This window comes from Cnephaeus nilssonii (assembly GCF_951640355.1).
Source record: "Cnephaeus nilssonii genome assembly, chromosome: 6".
NCBI lineage: Eukaryota > Metazoa > Chordata > Mammalia > Chiroptera > Vespertilionidae > Cnephaeus > Cnephaeus nilssonii.
Window position 1 is genome coordinate 39,296,878 of NC_137077.1, and position 23,530 is coordinate 39,320,407.

Below are 23,530 nucleotides of genomic sequence, written 5' to 3' on the forward strand. Positions count from 1 at the left end.
AGAAGGGCAAAATGATCAATAAAATACAGAATACTTTTCCAGACTAGGAAAGATCAAATATATTTTAATATCTTTTTATTGACTTTAGAGAGAGAGGGAGAAACATTGAAGAGATTGGATGCCTCCTACAAGCACCCTTTTGGGACTGACCTCTTAGTGCATGGGATGATGCTCAACCAACTGATCCACACCGGCCAGGTTCAGTCAAAGATTTATTGCCTCTCTTGGCAAGTGCAATTATTAAGCTAGCATCAATGTCAGACACCATGCTAAATCAGTGGAGAGGAGTGAGGGCTCAATGAGAGATGCAAGTCTGAGTTTAAATTGTGATCTGAAATAGTCACTAGCTGTGAAACATTTGAAAAATTGTTTAGTCTCTTTTCATCAATTTTCCCACCTTTCAAGTGGGAATAATAATACTTGACTTGCAGTCAGTTATTAGATAGATTTAATAAGAAAATGGAAGTGCCTGTCATCATGTTTGATACACAGTAGGGGTTCTATAAATATGAATTCTTTTACCTCATTCTCCTTTGCTCACTAGAAGGCCAGTCTAATTTTGACATGTAGTTAGCAATAGTAAGGCTCTTATAAAATGAATTATAGAAACACAAATTCTAATCATTGCAGTATGAGGTTTAACTTTAAAGACCTAGAATGAATTCACCACATTTTACAGAACACAGAAATATTTTCAGCTAAAAATTGTTAATACATTCACTGTACCAATTCAGATTGATCTACAAGTTATATCAATTCTATTGAAGATTTCTTTTTTTATACAAATAGTTTAGTTCCTAATCTCAGTAATGTGATCTGATTGTGATAATCAATACATTCTAACCAACTCGAAGGCAAAGTACATTTAATATATTCTAAGAATAGTTATAACTAATTTTGTGAACCTAATTTAAGCCCAATATCATAAGTGGGTAACACCAACAAAACTCAGACATCCTCCACACAATGCCTTCCCTGATAGTGCTTTTTAAGATACTTTTTTATTTTGAAACTAGAGGCCTGATGCATGAAATTTGTACAAGAATAGGCCTTTCTTCCCCCAGCTGCCGGCACCGGCTTTCCTCTGGCACCTGGGACCTGGGCTTCCCCTGGCACCCAGGACCCAGGCTTCCCTCGCAGCCCTGGCTTCATTGGAAGGTTGTCCAAAAGGACATTCGGTCTAATTAGCATATTACACTTTTATTATTATAGACTAGAGGCCCAGTGCACAAAATTTACCTATGGGGGGAGGGGGAGGCCCTCAGCCCGGCCTGCACCCTCTCGCAATCCGGGACCCCTCAGGGGATGTCAGACTGCCAGTTTAGGCCTGATCCCACAGGGATTCCTGCAGGATTGAGCCAGTGCCTAAACTGGCAGTCGGACATCCCTTTCACAATCGGGACTGCTGACTCCTAACCACTCACCTGTCCGCCTGCCTGATCACCCCTAACCACTCTGCCTGCCTGCCTGATTGCCCCTAAGTGCTCGCCTGCCTGCCTGATCACCCCTAACCACTTGCATGCCTGCCTGATCATCCCTAACTGCTCACTTGCCTGCCTGATTACCCCTAAATGCCTCTGCCTGCCTGCCTGATAGCACCTAACCACTCTGCCTGCCTGCCTGATCGCCCCTAACCACTTGCCTGCCTGCCTGATCGCCCCTAACTGCCTCTGCCCTCCTGCCTGATCGCCCCTAACCACTTTGCCTGACTGATCACCCCTAACCACTCACCTGCCTGCCTGCCTGATAGCCCCCTAACCATCTCTGCCTTAGCCCCTGCTGCCATGGCTTTGTCCGGAAGGACGTCCAGAATGATGTCTGAAAGGCTGTTCAGCTGTCTGGTGTAATTAGCATATTACACTTTTATTATTACAGATAGTTAAGATTCACAAGAAGTTACAAAAAAATGAAAAGAAAAACAAGTAAATTTCTTATCTACCCTTCACCCTGCTTCCCCACTGAAAACATCTTATATAACCATAATACATATCCAAAACCAGGAAATTAATATTGATACAATACTATTAACTCAACTACATACCATATCCATATTTCATCTGTTTTTATATGCTTCTTAGTTTTTAGTACCAAAATGTATAGAATGCAAGTACTTATTAATTCATGTTTTATTAGACAATGTTTATATGGAAAAAGTGTATTAATTTCCTCTAAACTCAATACAACATATTTTTTAAAGAATGTGCAAAAATGTTTGCATTCTATATACAAGTGGGTAGATTGCCAGAGGCATGTGAAGAAATTTCCTTGTTTATAATTGTTATTTTTGTATATCTGATTTATAACTTATTTATTGCTGGGTTGATTTTTTTTCTGTGTAGTTATCATAACATTTCATGCAAATTCTATATGCTACTGCTTAAAAAGCAGTTGTCATTTATTTATTTATTTATCTATCTATCTATTTATTTATTTATTTTTTAACAAAATCACTGGTGATCAGGAAGCTGTGTTTAAAACATTGTAGATCCTAAAATTTTAGTATGCTATTCATATATATTTACTGGGTTTTAGTTTAATTCTGTCATTTTCCTCTTTTGAAATAGAGGTCATGGGGCTCTTGGTTAGTGTTCTCACAAAAAAAAAAGTCTAATTTTTATCAACATATTACTGACATGGAGATACGCCAGTATATAGATTTATTAACAGAGAGATTCCCTGAAGTAGATCAATCAATGGAATGGGATAGTTCAGCTATCCCACTGAATAAACTGGTCCATCTAAGAATTTTAAAGATGAGTAAAATAATAATCATAGTCAATAGTAAAAGAAATGGCATACTATCTGAAAACAAATACTTTAAACATAAATCTTTGTTTCTACTCATTCTCATCCCTTTTCTATTCTCTAACTTTCAACAACATACTCTTCACTAAAGAATGAATGATTCCACTGGCCTCTCTCTCATTTCTTTCTCCCTCAAACCTCAACACTTTCCTGGATTTTTTCATTGGAGGAAGTCCGGCTCTCACTTGTCCTCCTAAATGACATAGTCTGTTGCTCTGCCATCGCACACATTGTATGAACTTTGTGTTGTGAATGGTGTGTTAGTGCTGATCTTCTTGGCTCTCAGGCTGAGTTTTAAGGGTGATTTGGTTCAAGTAATGCCAAGAAATAATCTCTGACTTGCTACTGGGGGAATGTATAGTGCCAGAAAGACAGGCCTGGATGTGCTGAAGAGGGGCTAAGACAGAGGACACACCTGCTTTTCCATCTTTTTTGGGGGGTGCTATCAAAGAATGCTGGTAATAGACAGTTCATGCTGGATCCTGGGCACTCTATCATCTCTATTCTATCTCCGTTTAGTACCAATAGTGCCATTATTGATCCCCTTTCCTCATCTTCCTCCTCCTGAAGATCTCATGACTTCTTCCAATATAGATATGGATCTTTACACAGGCCTAGGACATACACTGTTCACTACTATAGAAAATCAGGCCAATCCATGTAGTGCATCTTTGTGACCTCCATTTGATATGCCCTATTTCTGCCTTGTTACTAATTATGTCTAAGAAGGTGTAAATAAATTACCTTTGCAATGTCTGTGATAAGATACTGCTATGCAGTTCATCCAAGCTTAAAGGTAGGTGCTAAAGTTGTATTTGTGTTTGATGCTAAAGAAAAAAATAAATAAGGCTCAGAGACCAAAATGTTTTTATTTGTAGATTATTCTGAGCCAATGAGTGTCTTTGGATGGTGATATTACATCAAATAATTTAAATATAAATGTGATCTTGTATTTATTTTTCAATAATATTTTTTCCTCAAGGAAATTCTGATAAATTTTGAAGCATACATTATAAGCTGAGTGCTATAATTCCATTATAGCACTCAGCTTAAAATGTATGCTTCAAAATTTGCAATAAAGAAATTTTATGCAGAACTTGGCAGCTAGTGTATATAAATGTGCAACGATCTCATTTGATTCTTCTTTTCAATTTAGATTAACAAATATTCATAAGTTATTATCATCATATTAATAAGTTTATCTGCTCAGTATTACCTTTGTACTTCTCACTTAGCATTGGTTATGAGAGCTATTGAAAGTTCATTATTTACTAATAAAATCTATGTGGGAAGAATCTGGCATCTTTGTGTATATGTGTATAGAATCTGATTAAAATAAATGACCTGTTATTCAAGAAACAATAGAGGCTTGAAATGTTATTTCTGCTTCTACATTTGTTTCCTTTAAACAAATTCAATATTTTCAGCTTTTTGACTGAAAACAATCAAACAAAATTCCTTTCTAGCAATTTGTTTTTTTCCAAATGAAGACTGTAGGAATATTTGGAGTTGAATTAATTAACAATTTGGCCACAGTGATCTTAAATACTATGAATTGCAAAATCAGTACTGGTCTTTTTGCAGAATGCCATGAATTTAGTTAATTTTATTTTAGGGCACCCCATTGAAAAGATTATTTAATTCCATGCACAAGAAAGAAAGAAAAAGAAAGAAAGAAATAAAGAAAGGAAGAAAGAAAGAAAGAAAGAAAGAAAGAAAGAAAGAAAGAAAGAAAGAAAGAAAGAAAGAAAGAAAGAAAGAAAGAAAGGAAGAAAGAGGGGAGGGAGGGAGGGAGGGAAGGAGGGAGGGAGAGAGGGAGGAAGGAAGAAAGGAAGGAAGAAAGGAAGGAAGGAAGGAAAGGATGAGCTTGGCCGGTGTGGCTCAGTAGTTGAGCATAAACCCAACTCATGCACCAAGAAGTTCGGTTCAATTCCTGGTCAGGGCACATGCCTGGGTTGCTGGCTCCATCACCAGCAGGTGTGTGCAGGAGGCAGCTGATCGATGTTGATATTTCTCTCTCATCAATATTTCTATCTCCCCCTCCTTTCTCTCTCTCTAAAAATTACTAAAACACATATATTTTTTTAAAAGGATAAGAGGTATATATGACAGTTTATCTTTCTGTGAGAGGGACAAGATTTATTCACGGGCAGGTGTTTCCTCCTCCACAATACTACTTAGGAGACCAGCCCACTCAGCATCCCTCCCTTGGGGAGAGATTTAGGAGATAGTGGCTGATGGGCTTTCCTAATGGAGAACAGGCAGGGGAAACCTAGAGGGCCTTGTGATGGGAGAGGAGAAGGAGGGACCAACAGAGCAAAGGCCAGGACCATTCTTGCCTCTGACTGGGGTTTGAGGAGTTGAAGAGAGTGAAACATTCCATAAAGTATAACCATCGGTTCAGCTGCAGCGTGCGACAGAAGGGGATTTTAGTTAGAGCTATTGTGCATTAGAAATCATACTTTTTAATAGTATTTGAAATATGGAAGTATTTTAGAATTTGATTAGATTTGATAGTGGGTTAGATTTGTAGATTAGTAGGTTAGAACTCAATTTATAAAATGATATTTGATTTCTTTGACTCTAACATTAGGCTGCTTTCAGAGAAGTATAAAGCAGCTCTCCTCCCTGGTCCTCGGCTCCACAAAATCTGGCCACCTTGGCCTCCCAGCTCCAAATGATGTCTCCTGCACTGGAGATTCAGTTGGGCTGTGCCCGAGCCCTCTCTGTGAGCCATGGCCTGGAAGCTCTCCCTGAGACACTCCTAAAGCCTCACCCTCTTTGTTTCCCATCTCTCAGGGATGCTTACCCAAGAAGCATGGCCTATACTACATTTCTATGCAATAGGAACATTGTATTTCATATGTATTTGTTCAGTGTTTGGAATCCTTACTTTCTATATGTCTGTAAGTTGCCTACATATCCATGTATAAGATATCTGAGGATGTAGGATGTGCTACTGACATTATTGTGTCTGCCTAGCTCTGAACACTTTACTACCATATATATAAGAAAGCACTTAAAGCATAAAACTGTAAAGCCCTTGATGACGACAGTCCATTCACAGTTGGGTTTTCTTTTGTACATAATTAACACCACAAGAAGTTATCTATTTTAACACACACAGAATCCTCTGGGGTGGGGGAAAGACAGATGGGACGGGGAAAGCAAATGGAAAAATTTGATGGTACAATGAACACCCCAGCGTGCATTTTAAATAATTTACACAGATCTGTTCCAATTTGTGAGCCAGAATAAAAATAGCACAATTTGTCAAATAAAAGTTAAAACTTTGTTGAGGATTATAAGCCTTGATTTACACATCACACGGTTAGATTTGCCATTATCAAGCGTACCATAAGGGCCACGATCTAAACATGCCCTTGTTCGCAGCTGCACAATGGTCTTAATTGGCACTAATTTCCCTCAATTGCAGTATCATTTGTTTTTCTTGGTGTGAACAAACAGAGTGAGTTTTCTTTCTATATCAATACACTGACAAAAATAAGCAGAGGGCCTTGTTTTGTTTTGAAATAAGGAAAACTGATTCATAATCAATATGTGAAATATACTTTGTGATATAGCCCTCATCTTGCTCGCCCCACTACATATACTGGGGCTGTAAAAGGACATAGATAATATTATTTTGATATATGCTTTGTTTAAATTCACATGTTCTGTGGGTTTAGAATAGGCAGTCATCTTCAGAATACATTTGAAAGTAAATTAATCCCATGTCCATGTTTTCTGTGTATGTTTAGGCTTTATAACCATACTATCGTCACTGAACTTTGTTTTTGTTATATATTATATTTTTCTAGTAAAAATACATTTTTATGCTATAATTTTTTTCCTTTTGTGGAAACATCTAAATTATAGTAAAACATTTTAAGCTGAAAAAATAAATAAAGGGCAACCAAGTTGGTGGCGTAGGTAAACCCCTGTACTCGCCGCCTCCCACAACCACATCAAAATTACAACTAAAATACAGAACAACCATCATCTAGAACAATTGGAAACTGGCTGAATGGAAGTCCTACAACTAGAGAAGTAAAGGAGAAAGCACAGTGAAACTGGTAGGAGGTGCGGATCAGGCTGGCCCAGCACCCACGTGTGACACTTTTTTAATTGGGAGGGAGATCAACTCTGTGGAGGCCTCCTAGAGGAGCAAGGGGTCCCAGCCCCACACCAGACCCCCAGCCCAGGGTCCCAGAGCTGGGAAAAGAAGTCCCATAACTACGGGCTGTAAAAAACCAGTGCGGACTGGAGGTCAGTGACACAGAGGCTGCTAGAGACCCAGCTGTTCCTCTTAAAAGGCCAGCTCCACAAACTGAACTTACCTGTTTCCTCTGAGCTCCAGCACCAGGGTGAGGATCTCAGGGACACATTTGTCTGGCATCCAGGCAGGAACTTGGGGTGGCATTCACAAGGATCATTGTTCCTACGCTGGGACATCCCGGGTCACAGGGCTGACTGGCAGCCATTTCTGTTTGCTCCACCCTGGTGATTCCCTAAGACCCCACCTCATCCAATTTACAATCCCACCCAAGTTGCCTGCAGTGGCTTTTGCATATGAATGGCCTGTCATTGAAAATCTCAAACAATCTGCAGCTGGGTCAGGGAGCCCCAAGCCTATCAATAAAAGGCCCAAGACCTGGCACCAGCACCAGCCTGCCTTGCTTCACAGCTGGGCCTCATCTGGGCACCTTCAAACCTGATACAAAGAGGAGGAATCTGCAGATCTCTCTGTAGCTCCTGCTGGGTGGCCCCAGGCAGTGGCTGACTTTGCACCTCCCTGGAGACCCAAGAGCCAGTGTACCCAGTGGTCAGTGTCAGACCATACCAGATCACAATTCTACACATTCATAAGTGACACACTCAAGGGGCAGACTCAGTGAACACCAAAGCCCTACTGAAGCAAGTCCTGCACCATAGGGGTATCTCCTGCATAGCAGCTCTCCCACTGTAGTTGCAGCTGGTCCTCACAGCAAATTGGCCTGGAGGTCAAATCCTTCCAGTGATACCAACAGCAATCAAGTCTCAATTACAATAAGACTGTGCTCACAGCCCACAAAGGGGTACACCTAGAGTTCCCAGCTCAGGTGACTGGGGAGGCTGAGCCACTGGGCCCTATAGGACACCTACTACACAAGGCTACTCTACTAACTCAAGGAGACATAGCAGCTCTACCCAATACATAGAAACAAACTCAAGGAAGCAGCCAAAATGCGGTGACAAAGAAACATGTCATAAATGAAAGAAATGGAAGAAAGCAAACTACTGGATATAGAGTTCAAAACCATGTTATAAGGTTACTCAAGAATCTTCTAAAAACCTCCGAAGGACTTAGTGAGACTTTCAAGGATCTTAGTGAGAATGCCAAACACATGGAAAAGGACCAGCAAGAAATTTAGCATACACTGACTGAAATAAAGAATAATATACAGGTATTCAACAGTAGACTAGAGGACTCAGATTCAAAACAACAATTTGAAATATGAGGAAGCAAAATATACCTAACCAGAAGAGCAAAAAGAAATAAGAATCCAAAAATATGAAGATAGTGTAAGCAGCCTCTGGGACAAGTACAAGCATACCCACATTCACATTATGGGGGTGCCAGAAGAAGAGAGAGAGCAAGATATTGAAAACCTATTTGAAGAAATAATGACAGAAAATTTCCCCTACCTGATGAAAGAAATAGACTTATAAGTCCATGAAGCACAAGTCCATGAAGCAAATAAGAGAAACTCAAAAAAGGACCACACCAAGACACATCATAATTAAAATGCCAAGGGCTAAAGACAAAGAGAGAATCTTAAAAGCAGCAAGAGAAAAATAGTTAGTTACCTGCAAGGGAATGTATATACAACTGTCAGCTGATTTCTTAACAAAAACTCTGCAGGCTAGAAAGTAGTGGCAAGAAATATTCAAAGTGATAAATAGCAAGGAATATAACCAAGATTACTCTACCCAGCAAAGCTATCGTTTAGAATTGAAAGTCATAAAGAGCTTCACAGATAAGAAAAAGCTAAAGGAGTTCATCACCACCAAACCAGTATTATATGAAATGTTGAAGGTTATTCTTTAAGAAGAGGAAGAAGAAGAAAAAGATAAAAAATATGGACAACAAAATGGCAACGAATACAAACCTATCAACAATTGAATCTAAAAATCAAAATAAACAAATAAGAAATCTAATGAACAGAATAAACTGGTGAATAAAATAGAATCAGAAGCATGGAAATGGAACAGACTGACAATTCTTGGAGAGAAGGGGGTGGGGAGGCCGGAAGAGATTAAATAGATCTTATATGCATATATGCATTACCTATGGACACAGAAAATAGAATGGTGAAGGCCTCGGGCAGGGCAGGAACCGAGTGAAGGGAGGCAATGGGGAAGGGGGGAAAGAGGGACATCTGTAATAATCTCAACAATAAAGATTTTTGTAAAATAAATAAATAAATAATAAATAATTTCAGCATGTAATACAACTGATTTGTGATTTTATTCAGAGTCCTTAAAATGTGTCACCTATAAAGAGCAGTTCTGTTTTCTGGTTGTATAATGCTCTTGTTAATAATATATATCAACAATAAAGAAAATAAATGGGGGGGGGCGGTTGCAAACATAAAATAAAACAAAATAAAATAAAATAAAATACGTTAGTCTTATACACTGAGTGGCCAGATTATTATGATCTCTGAACGCATAATAATCTGGCCACTCAGTGTATATCCTATATAATAAAGGCTAATATGCAAATTGTCCCCAGCCGCGTTCTGCACCACCCCAGCCACTCGGGGCCTCTGGGCAGCGTGGGAAGACAGAAAGGCATCTCCGGGCCCAAGTGGAAAGGCTGATCCGGCCAGAGCGAAGGCGGTGCTGGCAATCAGGGGAACGAAGGTCCATTAGTGCACGAATCTTCATTCGTGCATCGGGCCATTAGTGTATATATATACTTAGTGGCCATATTATTATGCATTCAGAGATCATAATAAACTGGCCACTCAGTGTATATACTCTGTAGAACCAAAAAGCCAAAGAAGCCATATAGGGTGTTATTGATGGATATCGCATAAAAGATTTTGTGGCCTAACTCTAAGTGATTTCAGGTTTTAAAAATTTCTGGGAGAGCTGGGCCGGCATGGCTCAGTGGTTGAGCATCGACCTATGAACTAGGAGGTCCCAGTTCCATTCCCCATCAGGGAACATGCTCCGGGTTGGAGGCTGGATCCCCAGTGTGGGGCGTGCAGGATGCAACTGATCAATAATTCTCTCTCATCATTGATGTCTCTATATCTCTCTCCCTCTCCCTTCCTCTCTGAAATCAATAAAAATGTATATTAAAAAAAAGTTCCCGGAGATTGGTTTAAGAAAGTGTCAATGGATAGTTCAAGGAACATTTTTAAGGTGATAGTCAACTGATTAGTTTTGATTTGTTTTAAATTCATTCTCTTTGTAAAATCACATTTGTTTTGGAAACTGCAGCATGAGGGAACTTTTACATTATCAAAGAGTTAAGAATGCAACCAAAGGACCTGTATGCATGCATAGAAGCCTAACCAATGGACACAGACAACAGAGGGGTGAGGGCATGAGTAGGTGCGTGGGGGGGGGGGGGGGGCAATGGGGGGATAAGGACACATATGCAATACCTTAATAAACAAAGAAATTTTTTTTAAAAGTATTCAACGGAGCCCCTTAAAAAAATCCTTATAGCAGTGACATCTTGTTCAAGGAGACAGTCATGATGTGACGTTTGATGGAATGTGACATGCTGCTATGTGGTGTGGTCTGTCTCCCCTGAAAAGAAATGTTTGTTTTATGTAGTTCTCTACAAGTTCCTCCTAAAAATTTCAAACACCTCTGGGTTTTTAGGGTAAGATGTTCCTCCACAGTGAGAAATGTTTGGTGTCTTCTCTTGGTCATCAAAGATGAGTAGACTTTTTAAAAATCCCCCATTGTCTCTTGATCTGAATGAGTCCCTGCAAGGGGCTTTAGGACGTTTTATTCTGTCCCAAGGCTTTTGGACCTGGGGATCCGGACTCAGGACCAGTGTCTGGGACTTGTAAAGAGGTTGGCAAGACACTTGGTTTTTGCCACAAGTCACCCACTCCTTTCTAGTTGACCCTGACATGGCTCCTTAAAAAGACTGTAAATGTACTAGACTAGAGGTCTGAAACAATGTCTTCTCTTCATATCCCTAGTGATCAGCACATGCTTGTCACAGCAGAGGCCATGACAGACCTCATAAATAAATGAGTTTATTTACCCCCATGCTGACCATTCTAGGAGTTGCACACTGTGAGTATCATTAAGGATATCCACACCATATTTATCACATCTCTGTAGTTCTGGGTCAAACATAAATTTAATACAAGAGCAATCTGGATATCAATAGCAGTTTCATTAGAATAGTGTAAACAGCTGGAAGCCCTTGAAATTAAAAAGATAATTATATTTCCATAATTATTTTACAGTGTGTAGGAGCGTAACATAACCAGGCACAAGTGCCATATTGGTGTCACAGCAACTTTGGAGGAAGTCATAACAAATGGGAAGCTGAAATGATGATGACCTGAAGAGATAATTTAACAGTGACTGCAGTGACACCTGCTGGGAAGTTGATGCCAAATTTCAGACAAATATGTGAACTCTTGTCAAGCTCCATATGTTTTCTTTTTCATAAGCTTTTTTCTCTTAAAGTAATTTTACAAAAAGTTTTGCACCAAAGTAAGTCTTTACAGAAATGTCTCAATGCTAGTACAGAGAATCTTCAGATATCCTGCACCCAGTTTCTCCCATTGTTAGCATCTTACATTACTATAATCCATTTGTCATAATTAATTAGCCAATATTGATACATTGTTATTAACTAAATTCAATATTTTACCAGGTATCATTAGTTTTCCCCTAATGTTCTTTTTTATGTAATAGGATCCCCAACATCACATTATATTTGTCATCATTGTTTTCTTAGGTTACTCTCAACTATGACAGTTTTTCAGAGTTTTCTTGATTTTAATGATCTTGACAGTTATGAAGAGTACTGGTCATGTATTTTGTAGGGTATCTCCCAATTTGGATTTGTTTACCTCACAATTAGACTGGGATTACAGGTTTAGGGGAGGAAGATCACTGAGGTGAAATGTCATTTTCAACACCACCTATCCAGAAAACATACCATCAACATCACTCATCACTGGTTATACTAACCTTGACCACCTGGCTGAGGAAGTGTTTGTCAGATTTCTTTTCTGTATAGTTATTTTTTTACTTCCCCCAAATGTCAGATAATTTGAGTAATGTACACACACAAAATTGAAATACTTTAATAGTATTGCTATTCAAATTAAACAATAATTTTCATTTATTCTAATAATTGTTAATTGTTCTAAATGATTGCTGCAGATAACTTTTCACTATTGTTGTTTTGGTTATTATTCAATATTCAAAAGAAATGGTGAACTCCTGCAAAAGGGGTGCAGATATCCATAAAGTGATTTTCTGTAACAAATGAGAGAATAAATAAATTAGAAAATGTAAATCAATATAAAGAAATTTAGTTATAGTTGAAGATATTAGAATTAACATATGATGCTATAAAGATAATCAAATGTAATCAAGTATTAAGGGATAACTTAATTATTTACATGTAATGTATAGTGTATATTTTATATACAATATATCCAATACATAATATATATTGGAGTAAATTATTACAGTTTTCAAGTGATTCATACACTCTAAGAATATAAGTTTATGAGATATTCCAATTAAACAACTTATTTTACTCAAACAAGATCTTTGTCCCCTACAGAACTTTATCAAGTTCTTCTGGGATTTTTTTCTTTTATTCAAGATCAGCCACACATACATGAAAGCAAAATTTGTGAAACTAACTCCTCAATAGAGTTGTTTCTAGTTTTTTGACCTATCAATCATTTTTCACTTATCAGGAAATAGAAACAGCACAGAGGGAAAAGGAAGGACAGCTCTGATTTCCTGTCACTTCCTTACTAATTGCAACATCATTCTAAGATATTGTTTCTTCCTCTTTGAAGTCCGGATGATAATCTGGCCATCCAGATCTACCCAGGAGCATGTTGAGAATCAAACAAATTCATGTTGCTAAGAGTCTTCTGTAAATCATAAAACTTCAAATAAAGAATTACTGTTATGATTAACATATCAAACAACTTACTCAACAAAATTCCCCAGATTGAAATTCCATTCAATTAGGGAAAAGTAAGTTTTTAATATATTATTATTTAAACTAGACGCCCAATGCATGAAATTCGTGCAAAGGGCTCGGCCTCCATCGTCGCGGTGGCTGCCTCTGCCTTACCCCCGCTGCCGCTGCGGCTTCTTCTTAGAAGGTCGTCCAGAAGGTTGTCTGGTCTAATTAGCATATTATGCTTTTATTATTATAGATGACCCTGTCATCGACTACTTTTTAATTTTACAGAAGGGAATGAAAAGTCGGTATCTTAAGCTCTGTGTCACTGCTCTGTATAAGTATTAAAGACCATATGTTGCATTGTGTGATAAAGGTATTAGAAATACAATGAAGACTTCAGAGGCTCTGAAATCTATAGATCCCTCCTCTTATTTAGGGCTTTGGTGTCTATTCTGCTTGCTATTAAGTTCTTCAGGGGTGGGGATCATGTCTTATATTTATAAGCATGTTTTTATAGCAAATACAGATTTTAAAACTCTTAATAGGAGCCCAATAAATAAATGTTTCATTTCCAAATGGAACAGAATAGAAGGAAAGGGCTGTTAAATGTCAGGAATTTCAAGGTCAAGACTTAGTTCTGTCAATTATTAAAGTACATGACCTTGAAAGTAACTTCACCTCCTTGGATGCTCAGTTTTGTCATCTGTTAAATTAAGGAATTGAAATACAGTCCATCCAGAACCTTCCACTTCCAATTTTCTATCAGCTTTTATTCTCATTTATTTTAGCCACCCATTTATCCTTTCTTTATGTTATATTTAGCAAGGAACACCCAGCCTTACATGACATCGTTTGTGATATTTAACCCAACAAAGTTTCTAGACCTGACATGTGCATACTTTTATCTGAAAATATAACTCTATGCTAATTTTTCTTCCTTGAGTTTCAGAAACATGCAAGTTATTATTTTAGAAATGTGATCTGTGTCTTTGGCAAGGAAGTAACATTTAGGGAAAATTCAATTAGCCCTAGACATTTAATAAGGAAAATCTGCCTTTTAAGTCAATAGTCTTTAAACCTTACCCCATTGGAATTATACTGCATTCTGTTGCTTGGGATGGTTTTCCCATTCATAAAAATAACATTTGGCTTTGAAGTGAAACCAAGGATATGAATAGTGCTGTATGCCAGAGGAGTAATTCCATTGTAGCCATTTTTTATCACAGTTGCTTTCAGAGCTCCCTGTCGTTAAGGAAGAGAAGAAAGAATGATAAACAATGATAAAACACAGAATTGTACAGCTCAAAGTGGTATGGAGAATTGCTGATACTTTTAAATACTTCTTACTTTTAAAATCCCTTAGAATATACTTTCTTCATATAAATGAACTATTATGTCACAACAAATACTGAATGTTTACACTTACATTACTGTATTTGTATTCCACATAGAAGAACTCTCCCCTTTCAACAGAATCTGCAAAATAAGTATTAGCATTAGAAAATAAAGGTCAATTTTATCTTTTACTATTTTTTTTAATTTAAATTCTGATTAATTAAACTCTTATGTCCACAGGTCTTGGCTAAACCTTCTACTTGGAATCCTCTACATTACCTAGCAATTGCTGAGGAGGAAAAAGTGAATAGTCAAACTTACATTTCTATTGATGGACTTTGGAAAATGCAAAATAGGTAACCTCAGGAAGTAAACCTCATCATCTTACCATGCCTCCCATGTTCCTCCTCATTTTTCCATACTTACTTTATATGGAAAAATAAAGAGAAAAGAGCGTTGTTTTAGACATGTTTCAAAACTTTAATTTAGTATGGAGGAATATGGCATAAAACTTTGTAGACCACCTCCTCCCACATTTCTCTTTACTGTCCATACAAAAACTCACTATCACAGACAGAGGTATCTGTCTTTCTCCCTGGTTCTCTTTGGATTTGAATTCCTGTCCTCTGAAATTTAAAAACAGTCTTTCAAGTGTTAGTGATCTAATCAGTGCTTCCTGACATATTCTCTGGGCGGGGGGAAGGGAGGAATGAAAATGGACACAAAAGACTGCTGATTGCCAGGAAAATACAAGCATTGGCAGCCTCTGTACACTCTCAGTTCCTACCACAGAACCAGCCATATTGTCTGTGTGTAAAATTAGGAGTGCATCTTTCTTTTTACCTTTACATTTCCTTTTTCACATTCTCTTTTCCTACCTTTTCATCTTCCTTATAAGAATGTTTGTCCTTCTGTGTTTCCTGCTTATGAAAGAGGGGCAAGGAAAGAAAGATGGATGTAAAGTCAACTAATACGGTGACAGAAGAAATGTTCTCAGCAGTAACCTATATGCACAGGCATTATCGTCTCCTTGGAATAGTGCCCATTTTCTTGAAAACTCATTTATATTTTCAAAATGTGGCTGCTTTGAATATATTTATCACTATATGTAGAGTACTTATCTTCTTAACAACATAAGTCATTTCTATTCTTCCAGGGAAAGTCTTTTCTATAGTTGGCTGATCTATGAGATTATGGAGATAATGGGGATAATAAGAGATAAATGAATAAGCAAAAACATTGATATTGTGCCTTAGCCAGCTAAATCTTTTTTTTTTTTTTTCAAATTCTCACCAGAGGACATGCTTAGAGAGGAGGAGAGGAGGAAGAGAGGAAGGGAGGGAAGAAGGAATAGAGAGAGAGAGTGAGAGAGAAGCATCAATGTAAGAAACATAGATTGGTTACCTTCTGTACGTGCACTGACTGGAGATTGAACCTTCAATCCAATTATGTCTTCCGACTGGGAATGGAACCTGACCCTGACACCTTTCAGCCCACAGGATGACACGCAAGTAATTGAGCCACTCCAGCTGGGCATTGCAGCTAAATCTTGACTTGTTTTCTCAGTTCAGGCTATACCCCTTCCTCTACTACACATAATTCTTCAAATTATGGTCCATGTCTCCTACCATAAAATATGGTTCTTCCTTCCTCTAGCCCCGTGGTCGGCAAACTGCGGCTCGCGAGCCACATGTGGCTCTTTGGCCCCTTGAGTGTGGCTCTTCCACAAAATACCATGGCCTGGGCGAGTCTATTTTGAAGAAGTGGCATTAGAAGAAGTTTAAAAAATTTGGCTCTCAAAAGAAATTTCAATCGCTGTACTGTTGATATTTGGCTCTGTTGACTAATGAGTTTGCCGACCACTGCTCTAGCCTAACGTCTATGCCACCAGAGCCAAGTTCCTACAAATTTCTATACAAAGTTTGATTCCTTAAGATTATAATCTCTATTCCTTCCTAGGTGAGAATAAATTAATGAGAAAAAATTTATTTTAGCATACTAATAAGTAAATGTTGCCTCCTCTCAGGTAACCACAGTGTGATTTATTACCTTCTTGGTGATAATGTATAAATATCATATTTTGCACCTTCTTAGAGATAATGGTCTCACCTGTGTGGATTAACCCAGAGGAGTAGCTAGATCTGAGGAAATTTTCATGTTCCTGGATAGTAATGTGGGTGAAAGCAGAATCTTAGCATGGTGTCCATTATGTCAAACTTACTTTATTGGTCTAGATCTCCAATTTTTAATTTTAAATGAAGTCATATTGAAATTCAGAACATTCCAACTGTTGTACATGTTGGTCTACTTACCAATAGAGTCACCATCATCCCAGAAAAGGGAGCCAGATGCTTCTCCATGTTCATCTAGAGCAATTATGAGGCTAAAAGGATTCAACCGGCTGTAGAAAAATAAGAAAATTTGTATTTTCAGAGTGAGAAGGACCTAACTCCTATCATCTCATGGAACCACCTAGAAAAATGTTGAGTCCTTGCTTAAACACCTTTACCAAATTTCCACTTAGTTTATGTTTGACTATCTCCAGTGATAGGAAACTTAAAACATCCTTAAATAACCTATTTCTGCTCTGAACTGCTCAATCTGAGGGGAAATGAGTGATTTCAATAGCATAGGCCTCTTAAGTGTGTCCCATTTAAAAAGAAAAAAAAAAGCAAAGGCTTCTATAATTAATAAAGTAATAAAATAAGTATTATGCTTATTGAAAGTACACCCTCACTCTCTGACTTGTCTACAAAATTGCCAGTCTTTGGATCTGGAAACCTGGGAGCTGATTTTCAAGTGTGACCAAAGGGATTCCAGGAAAACGAAGCATGAATCATAATTCGGAGTCTGTTCTCCTGGGAGTCATATTAACTCTCAAGAGCAAGGATGCCAGAATCCATGTGCCCTCTTTTTGTGATTCCTCAATGGAGACAGGACTCAAGGATTCGATCCTAATCACTTGGTAACCCAAAATTGCATAGAAAAAAGAACTGTTCAGTGCAAGTGATAAAACAATCTTACTTTTGGAGAAGTTGAGTTATAGTGAGAATTCCTTAAGGAAAATACTTTGCTTTCATATACAATATACTTATTTCATTAAATTGTTTCTATTAAAATGAAAATTAAAGCATGAGACCCTCTCTTCTTTCTTGCAAATGAACTAAAATATACTAACTTGAAATCAAATGAATTTACTTTGCAAGTTAGTGCTTAGAAACTATAGATTTAGTATATAGTTCAAGGGATCCTCAGGGACTTTTTAATATTTCAAAATGTCTAGCCAAAACTCCTCTCTAACAATGATGCATATTTTAAAATGATTTTATTTTCAATTAATGCTGGTTAGAGATTTTGATCTGCTATTATGATTCTTTGGTGTAAAATAGAAATATAAAATAATTATTATTACTAAAAATTCTGCTTGTTTGCTAGGCAAAGTCTTTGATTACATATCTATGGAGGGAGAAAAGGATTAATTAAACATAATCTGAATGGATAAAAGCATGAAGACCCTGACATAGCCTTCATATAAAAACTAGGCAAGAATTCATGAATTAAAAATCACTGGCTATCTTTAAAATTACAATGGGAAGATATTTAGGGCTAGATAGCTTAGAGGTGGATGAAATGCCCAAGCACATCACCTGCTAATCTCTCTCCTTTTTTCTTCTGTTCCTTCTCTTCTTTTTTTCTCTTTCTCTCACATACACACATGAACACACTGACTCATACATACACATGTACAAACACATACATGGACCAATAATTCATTGCACCACTGATTAAACCACCTCCTGTCAGTGGTCTCATACTCATAGACAATCTTTCCTCAGACACTAATAAGGAAGTTTGACTACACAGGAAGGTCAAACGCCTAGCTCAAGGTGAGGTCTCCTGACAGAATATGCCAACTACCTCAGCACTGTTGTCCTGGCTGGAAACTGTATTGGCAGAATATATCCTCCACGAATGAAAAGGGGAATTACATCCAGAGGAGCAGGAATTTCAACAGACTTCTTCAGCCAAGAGGGTGATACTTGCTCCCCCTAGCACAGAACAAGCCAGAGTTAACCACTCCAGATACATCACTGGTAACAAGTAATAGATTTCAGGAGACACAGGAAGTTAAAATCCAAACTTCTGTTGAAATGCAACAAAGAACCATGGAATTTACTAATAAAAAGGGTGACTTAAATGTTTATGTCAGTGTTTTTAAAAAAAGGAAAAAAATTTACATAAACTCTAATATGTAAAACACATGAAAGCAGCATTCATTAGTATATACTAATTTCAGCAGTTCAACTTTATAACCACATTTACTTACTAAAAAGTTAAACAACAAGAATACAAGTTAACTTTGGGCTCCAAAGTGTTAAAATTTGATGTAATAACGCTTTTGTGTGAGCATTTTTGTTATACACTTTTTTAAAATCAATTTTATTAAGACATGAAATTTAATGCAAATATTTAAGGAAATGTAGGAAGCATCTCTACAGACTATTGTTTGAAAACCATTGGTTTAATTGTTTAAGATACTATAATAACCTGACCACAAGAATGGAGAATTAATAATACCACTTCCCCCAGTCATAACTAACTGATAATTTGAAAATAGATTGTATGTCCTTTCTTCAAATGCGGAATTAGTCTTATCTTTATCATCTAAATATATTCCCATAAAAATTCCTTGAAGACTGGGTGAAATTAGCTAATGCTCATCAAAACATACTAAAAGAATTGTAGAAGAGAACTCAGTTATAGGAGAGATGTCATATTGCTTCCCTCACGTTCCACTGTTCACTCCCATCATGGACAGCATAGCCCCCACTGGGTGTAATTTATGCAGAAAAGATTAGTTAGATCAATGAAATTATCGTCCTTAAGAATTTGAACTATAAAACATGGAAAAGAGCCTGCCACTTACATAGAAGCACAAAGGGTATAACGAAATATGTCCATTATAAAATAGAAGTCCAAAATTTTACAAAATATAACTCCAAAATATAGAGTCCTTTAGACACTGAGGATCTTTGGAAGGCAGTTGTTAATAAGACAAAAATGATAGCATGGAATTCTGAGTCCTGGTAATGACACAACATGGGCTGAAATTTCACAAACTTGAAATTGAATCCTGAATTTCTCCAGGAAATCCAGTGCTTTTAGAGTTGCTGGTCTTAGATTTCCATAAGATATCTTTTTTCTTTTCATATGTATTCCCATAATAAACCACTTACTTGAGCAAGCTTGAATGGGTTTCTGTTTCTTGCAAGATAATATCAGATTCATAAATTATAGTATCTCTTACACTCTGCTACAAGAAAATATCACTATGTAGAGTCATTTGCTTTTAAGAATTTGAGTGTTTCCGTAAAATAACTGTCTACTCTACTTCTAAAAAAATAAAATCATTCTATCTCTCATCTTAAACATATGCCAATCTATTTATGGCTTAATTATACCATTTTGAGAGGAGAAAACATTTTTTTTAAAAAAAAGAGTTTCACAAAGAACCACAGCATCAGAATTATACAGTCCAAAGCTCTAGAAGTCAAATAAAAAATAGTGACCCCCTGCTGGCGTGGCTCAGTGGATTGAGTGTCGTCCCATGGAGTAAGAGGTCCCGGGTTTGATTCCGGTCAGGGCACATGGCCAGGTTTCCAGCTCAATCCCCAGAAGGAGGCATGCAGGAGGCAGCTGACCAATGTTTCTATCTCTCCCTCTCCCTTGCTCTCTGAAATCAATAAAAATATATATTTTAAAAACAGTGAAAAAAAAAAGCATGTAAATCTCTGAGTTCACAGATTATATTATTTTTTCTATAAAATACATACTGTATAAAAGTCAAACCAGGTCGCTTCAGGAAAATATACATACACAGATCTTGCTCCCTGTGAAAAAAACAACAAAACATTTGACTTTTCAGTACTCTTTTTAATTGAAGTACTCTAGTAAAACTACATTTGGTTCTCTGGACATTGAATCATATCATATTTATCATTAAAACCAAGTACTAATCAACTCAGACATGATTATGCAGTGGGGCTAGAGAATCTCCATGAAACACGATTGATTTATCAGAAAATATGTTTCATGTCTGGACTATGGCACATTAATGTATACTATTGATAATGTTTTCTAAAAAGCCAAATTGGGTTTGCTATATTTCAAAATATTGTTTCAGTATAATGTAGATATATTCTATTACTAACCAGATAAGTACTTTGTGGCATTTTAGTTCAATGGCAATTGCAATGTACTTATTAAAAAATGTAAAATATGAAATATTTATCCATTTATTTAAATAATCTTGAGTTCTTACTAAGTACAGGTTTGTTCTTCTGTATGTTACATATATTATTATGTGTATGCTTCAGATTTATATACATATATGGATGCATATATATAAACAGATATAGTAGACCACATTATTATAGGTGGCCTATATTATACTCGTATATGTTTGTGTGTGTGTGTTTAGATAGAGCTGTGGTAAATTCAAGAACAATCCAAAAATACAGAAAATAGTTGCTTAGAAGAATCCCATAAAAGCCCAACTTCAGTTCTTGTGTAACCATGACAAGTTCAAAGCTAGTGAAATTCGACACAATGAACAGTCAGCCTTGAAAGTATTTTTTCTACCTCTGGAAATTCCAGTACTTAGTCCTGAAAGTTGGCACTGATTTGTTGTCAACACGTCCTTAGGACATCCATCCTGCCTGTTCTCCTGCATGTGTGGCTTTCACCCCCAATTCTCTCAGATTACAGTCATGTTTTCCCTCCCTTTGTGACTAAAGTCTGGGTAGGAGCCATCTGGAGGAGAAGGAAAAATGGATTTGAAGCAGGAATTTTTTTAATTTTTTTTTCCAAAAAGGCTAATAAAGCAGCTGATATTCTCAGAATAGACTTACTGCTATTACATTAGCATAGCTCAGTGGTCGGCAAACCACGGCTGGCGAGCCACATGCGGCTCTTTGGCCCCTTGAGTGTGGCTCTTCCACAAAATACCACATGTGGGCGTGCAAGTACAGTGCAATTGAAACTTCATGGCCCATGCGCAGAAGTCGGTTTTCAGCCTGGGCGAGTCTGTTTTGAAGAAGTGGCATTAGAAGAATTGGGGGTGTTGGTCGGTCAGGCAACGGGAGTCGCGATTTGCTGACCACTGGCATAGTTGACCAAAGTACTTTATTTCTTTTCTTTTTATATTTAGGGGTCAAATCTTACTTCTGCAAATTATCTTGAGATCAATTTCAGAATCTCTAAATAGCAAAAGCATATATTTCAGTTTTGTTGAGATTTATTTAATAGTAGAGGCCTGGTGCATAAAATTCGTGCACGGAGGGCGGGGGGTGTCCCTCAGCCCAGCCTGCCCCCTCTCCAATCTGGGACCCCTTGAGGGATGTCCGACTGCCCGTTTAGGCCCTACCTCAGTAGGATTGGGCCTAAACGGGCAGTCGGACATCCCTCTCACAATCCAGGACTGCTGGCTCCCAACTGCTTGCCTGCCTGCCTTCCTGATTGCCCCTAACTGCTTCTGCCTGCCAGCCTGATCACCCCCTAATCCAGTGATGGGAAACCTTTTGAGCATGGTGTGTCAAACTTCGCCAAAAAACTGAGCATAACTCGGGTAGTGTGTCACTTTGAGGAAAAAAATAACTCCAAGACTCTAGTCGCAAATGTTTCATCCTCGGGAGCAGCAAATGTTTCATCCTCGACATGCAGCCGCGTGTCATCAGAAATGGCTACGCGTGTCAGTGCTGACACGCGTGTCATAGGTTCGCCATCACTGCCCTAAGCACTCCCCTGCCAGGCTGATTGATGCTTAACTGCTCCCCTGCCAGCCTGTTTGCCCCTAACTGCCCTCCCCTGAAGGCCTGGTCACCTCTAACTGCCCTCCCCTGCAGTCCTGGTCCCCCCCAACGGCTCTCCCCTGCAGGCTTGGGTCCCCCCAAACTGCCCTTCCCTTCAGGCCTGGTCGCCCCCAACTTCCCTCCTCTGCCAGCTTGGTCACCCCTAACTGCCCTGCTCTGCAGGCTTCATCGCCCCCAACTGCCCTCCCTTGCAGGCCTGGTCCCTCCCAACTTCCCTCCCCTGCTGGCCATCTTGTGGTGGCCATCTTGTGTCCACATGGGGAAGTCATCTTTGACCACATGGGGCCAGCCATCTTGTGTGTTGGAGTGATGGTCAATTTGCATATTACTCTTTTATTAGATAAGATAGAGGCCTGGTGCATGGGTGGAGGCCAGCTGGTTTGCCCTGAAGGGTGTCCCAGATCAGGTTGGGGGTTCCCTTGGGGCATGGGGTGGCCTGGGCGAGGAGCCTGTGGTGGTTTGCAGGCTGGCCACCCCCCCCCCCCCCCCGGGCGACCCAAGCGGAGGCCCTGGTATCTGGGATTTATTTATCTTCTATAACTGAAACTTTGTAGCCTGAAGTGGAGGCCAAGGCAGGCCAGGGCTGCGGGAAGCTTGGCTTCCTCCATTGCCGGGGGTAACCCTAGCCTTCTGCTCTCTCCAGCTCCATGGCTGCTGCCTTTTTGGGGGGGATTTATTTATCTTCTATCATTGAAACTTTGTAGCATTGAGTGGAGGCCTGGGCCGGTAAGGACAGGCAGAAAGCTTGGCTTCCTCCATTGCCAGGGAAACCCAAGCCTCCCTCCTGCTCTCTCTGTGGCTGCAGCCATCTTGGCTGGGTTTATTTGCATATTTGTTCCTGATTGGCTGGTGGGCATGGCTTGTGGGCATGTCTTATGGGTGTAGCGGAGGTACGGTCAATTTGCATATTACTCTTTTATTAGCTAGGATGAGGTATATTTTACGTTAGGTAGAATCTATAATAATAAAAGGGTAATATGCTAGTTAGACTGGACAGCCGAAAGACCTTCTGGATGTCATTCTGGACGTCCTTCTGGACAAAGCTGCGGCAGCGGAGGCTGAGGCAGAGGTGGTTAGGGACTATTAGGTAGGCAGGCAGAATGGTTAAGGGTGATCAGGCAGGCAGGCAGGCGAGCAGTTAGGAGCCAGTGGTCCCGGATTGCAAGAGGGATGTCTGACTGCCATTTTAGACCTGATCCTGCAGGGATCCCTGTGGAATCAGGCCTAAACCAAAATTGGGCATCCCCTGAGGGGTCTTGGATTGTGAGAGGGTGAAGGCTGGGCTGAGGGACGCCCCCCTCCTGTGCATGAATTTCGTAAATATTTAAATACA

The 23,530-nt window shown here is 38.7% G+C and overlaps 1 protein-coding gene across 1 annotated transcript in view; it reads right to left on the minus strand.

The window, feature by feature from the left end:
• The window catches only part of LOC307102104 (sucrase-isomaltase, intestinal-like), a gene marked incomplete at both ends in the record, with an annotated part of 119,243 nt that overhangs the window by 17,860 nt on the left and 77,853 nt on the right, over nucleotides 1–23,530 (minus strand). Inside the window, 5 exons of the mRNA XM_079775535.1 lie at nucleotides 14,075–14,233; nucleotides 14,418–14,467; nucleotides 16,639–16,727; nucleotides 19,564–19,640; nucleotides 20,161–20,217. Coding sequence (XP_079631661.1) covers nucleotides 14,075–14,233; nucleotides 14,418–14,467; nucleotides 16,639–16,727; nucleotides 19,564–19,640; nucleotides 20,161–20,217 — 432 coding nt within the window. The remainder of the gene's footprint in view (nucleotides 1–14,074; nucleotides 14,234–14,417; nucleotides 14,468–16,638; nucleotides 16,728–19,563; nucleotides 19,641–20,160; nucleotides 20,218–23,530) is intronic.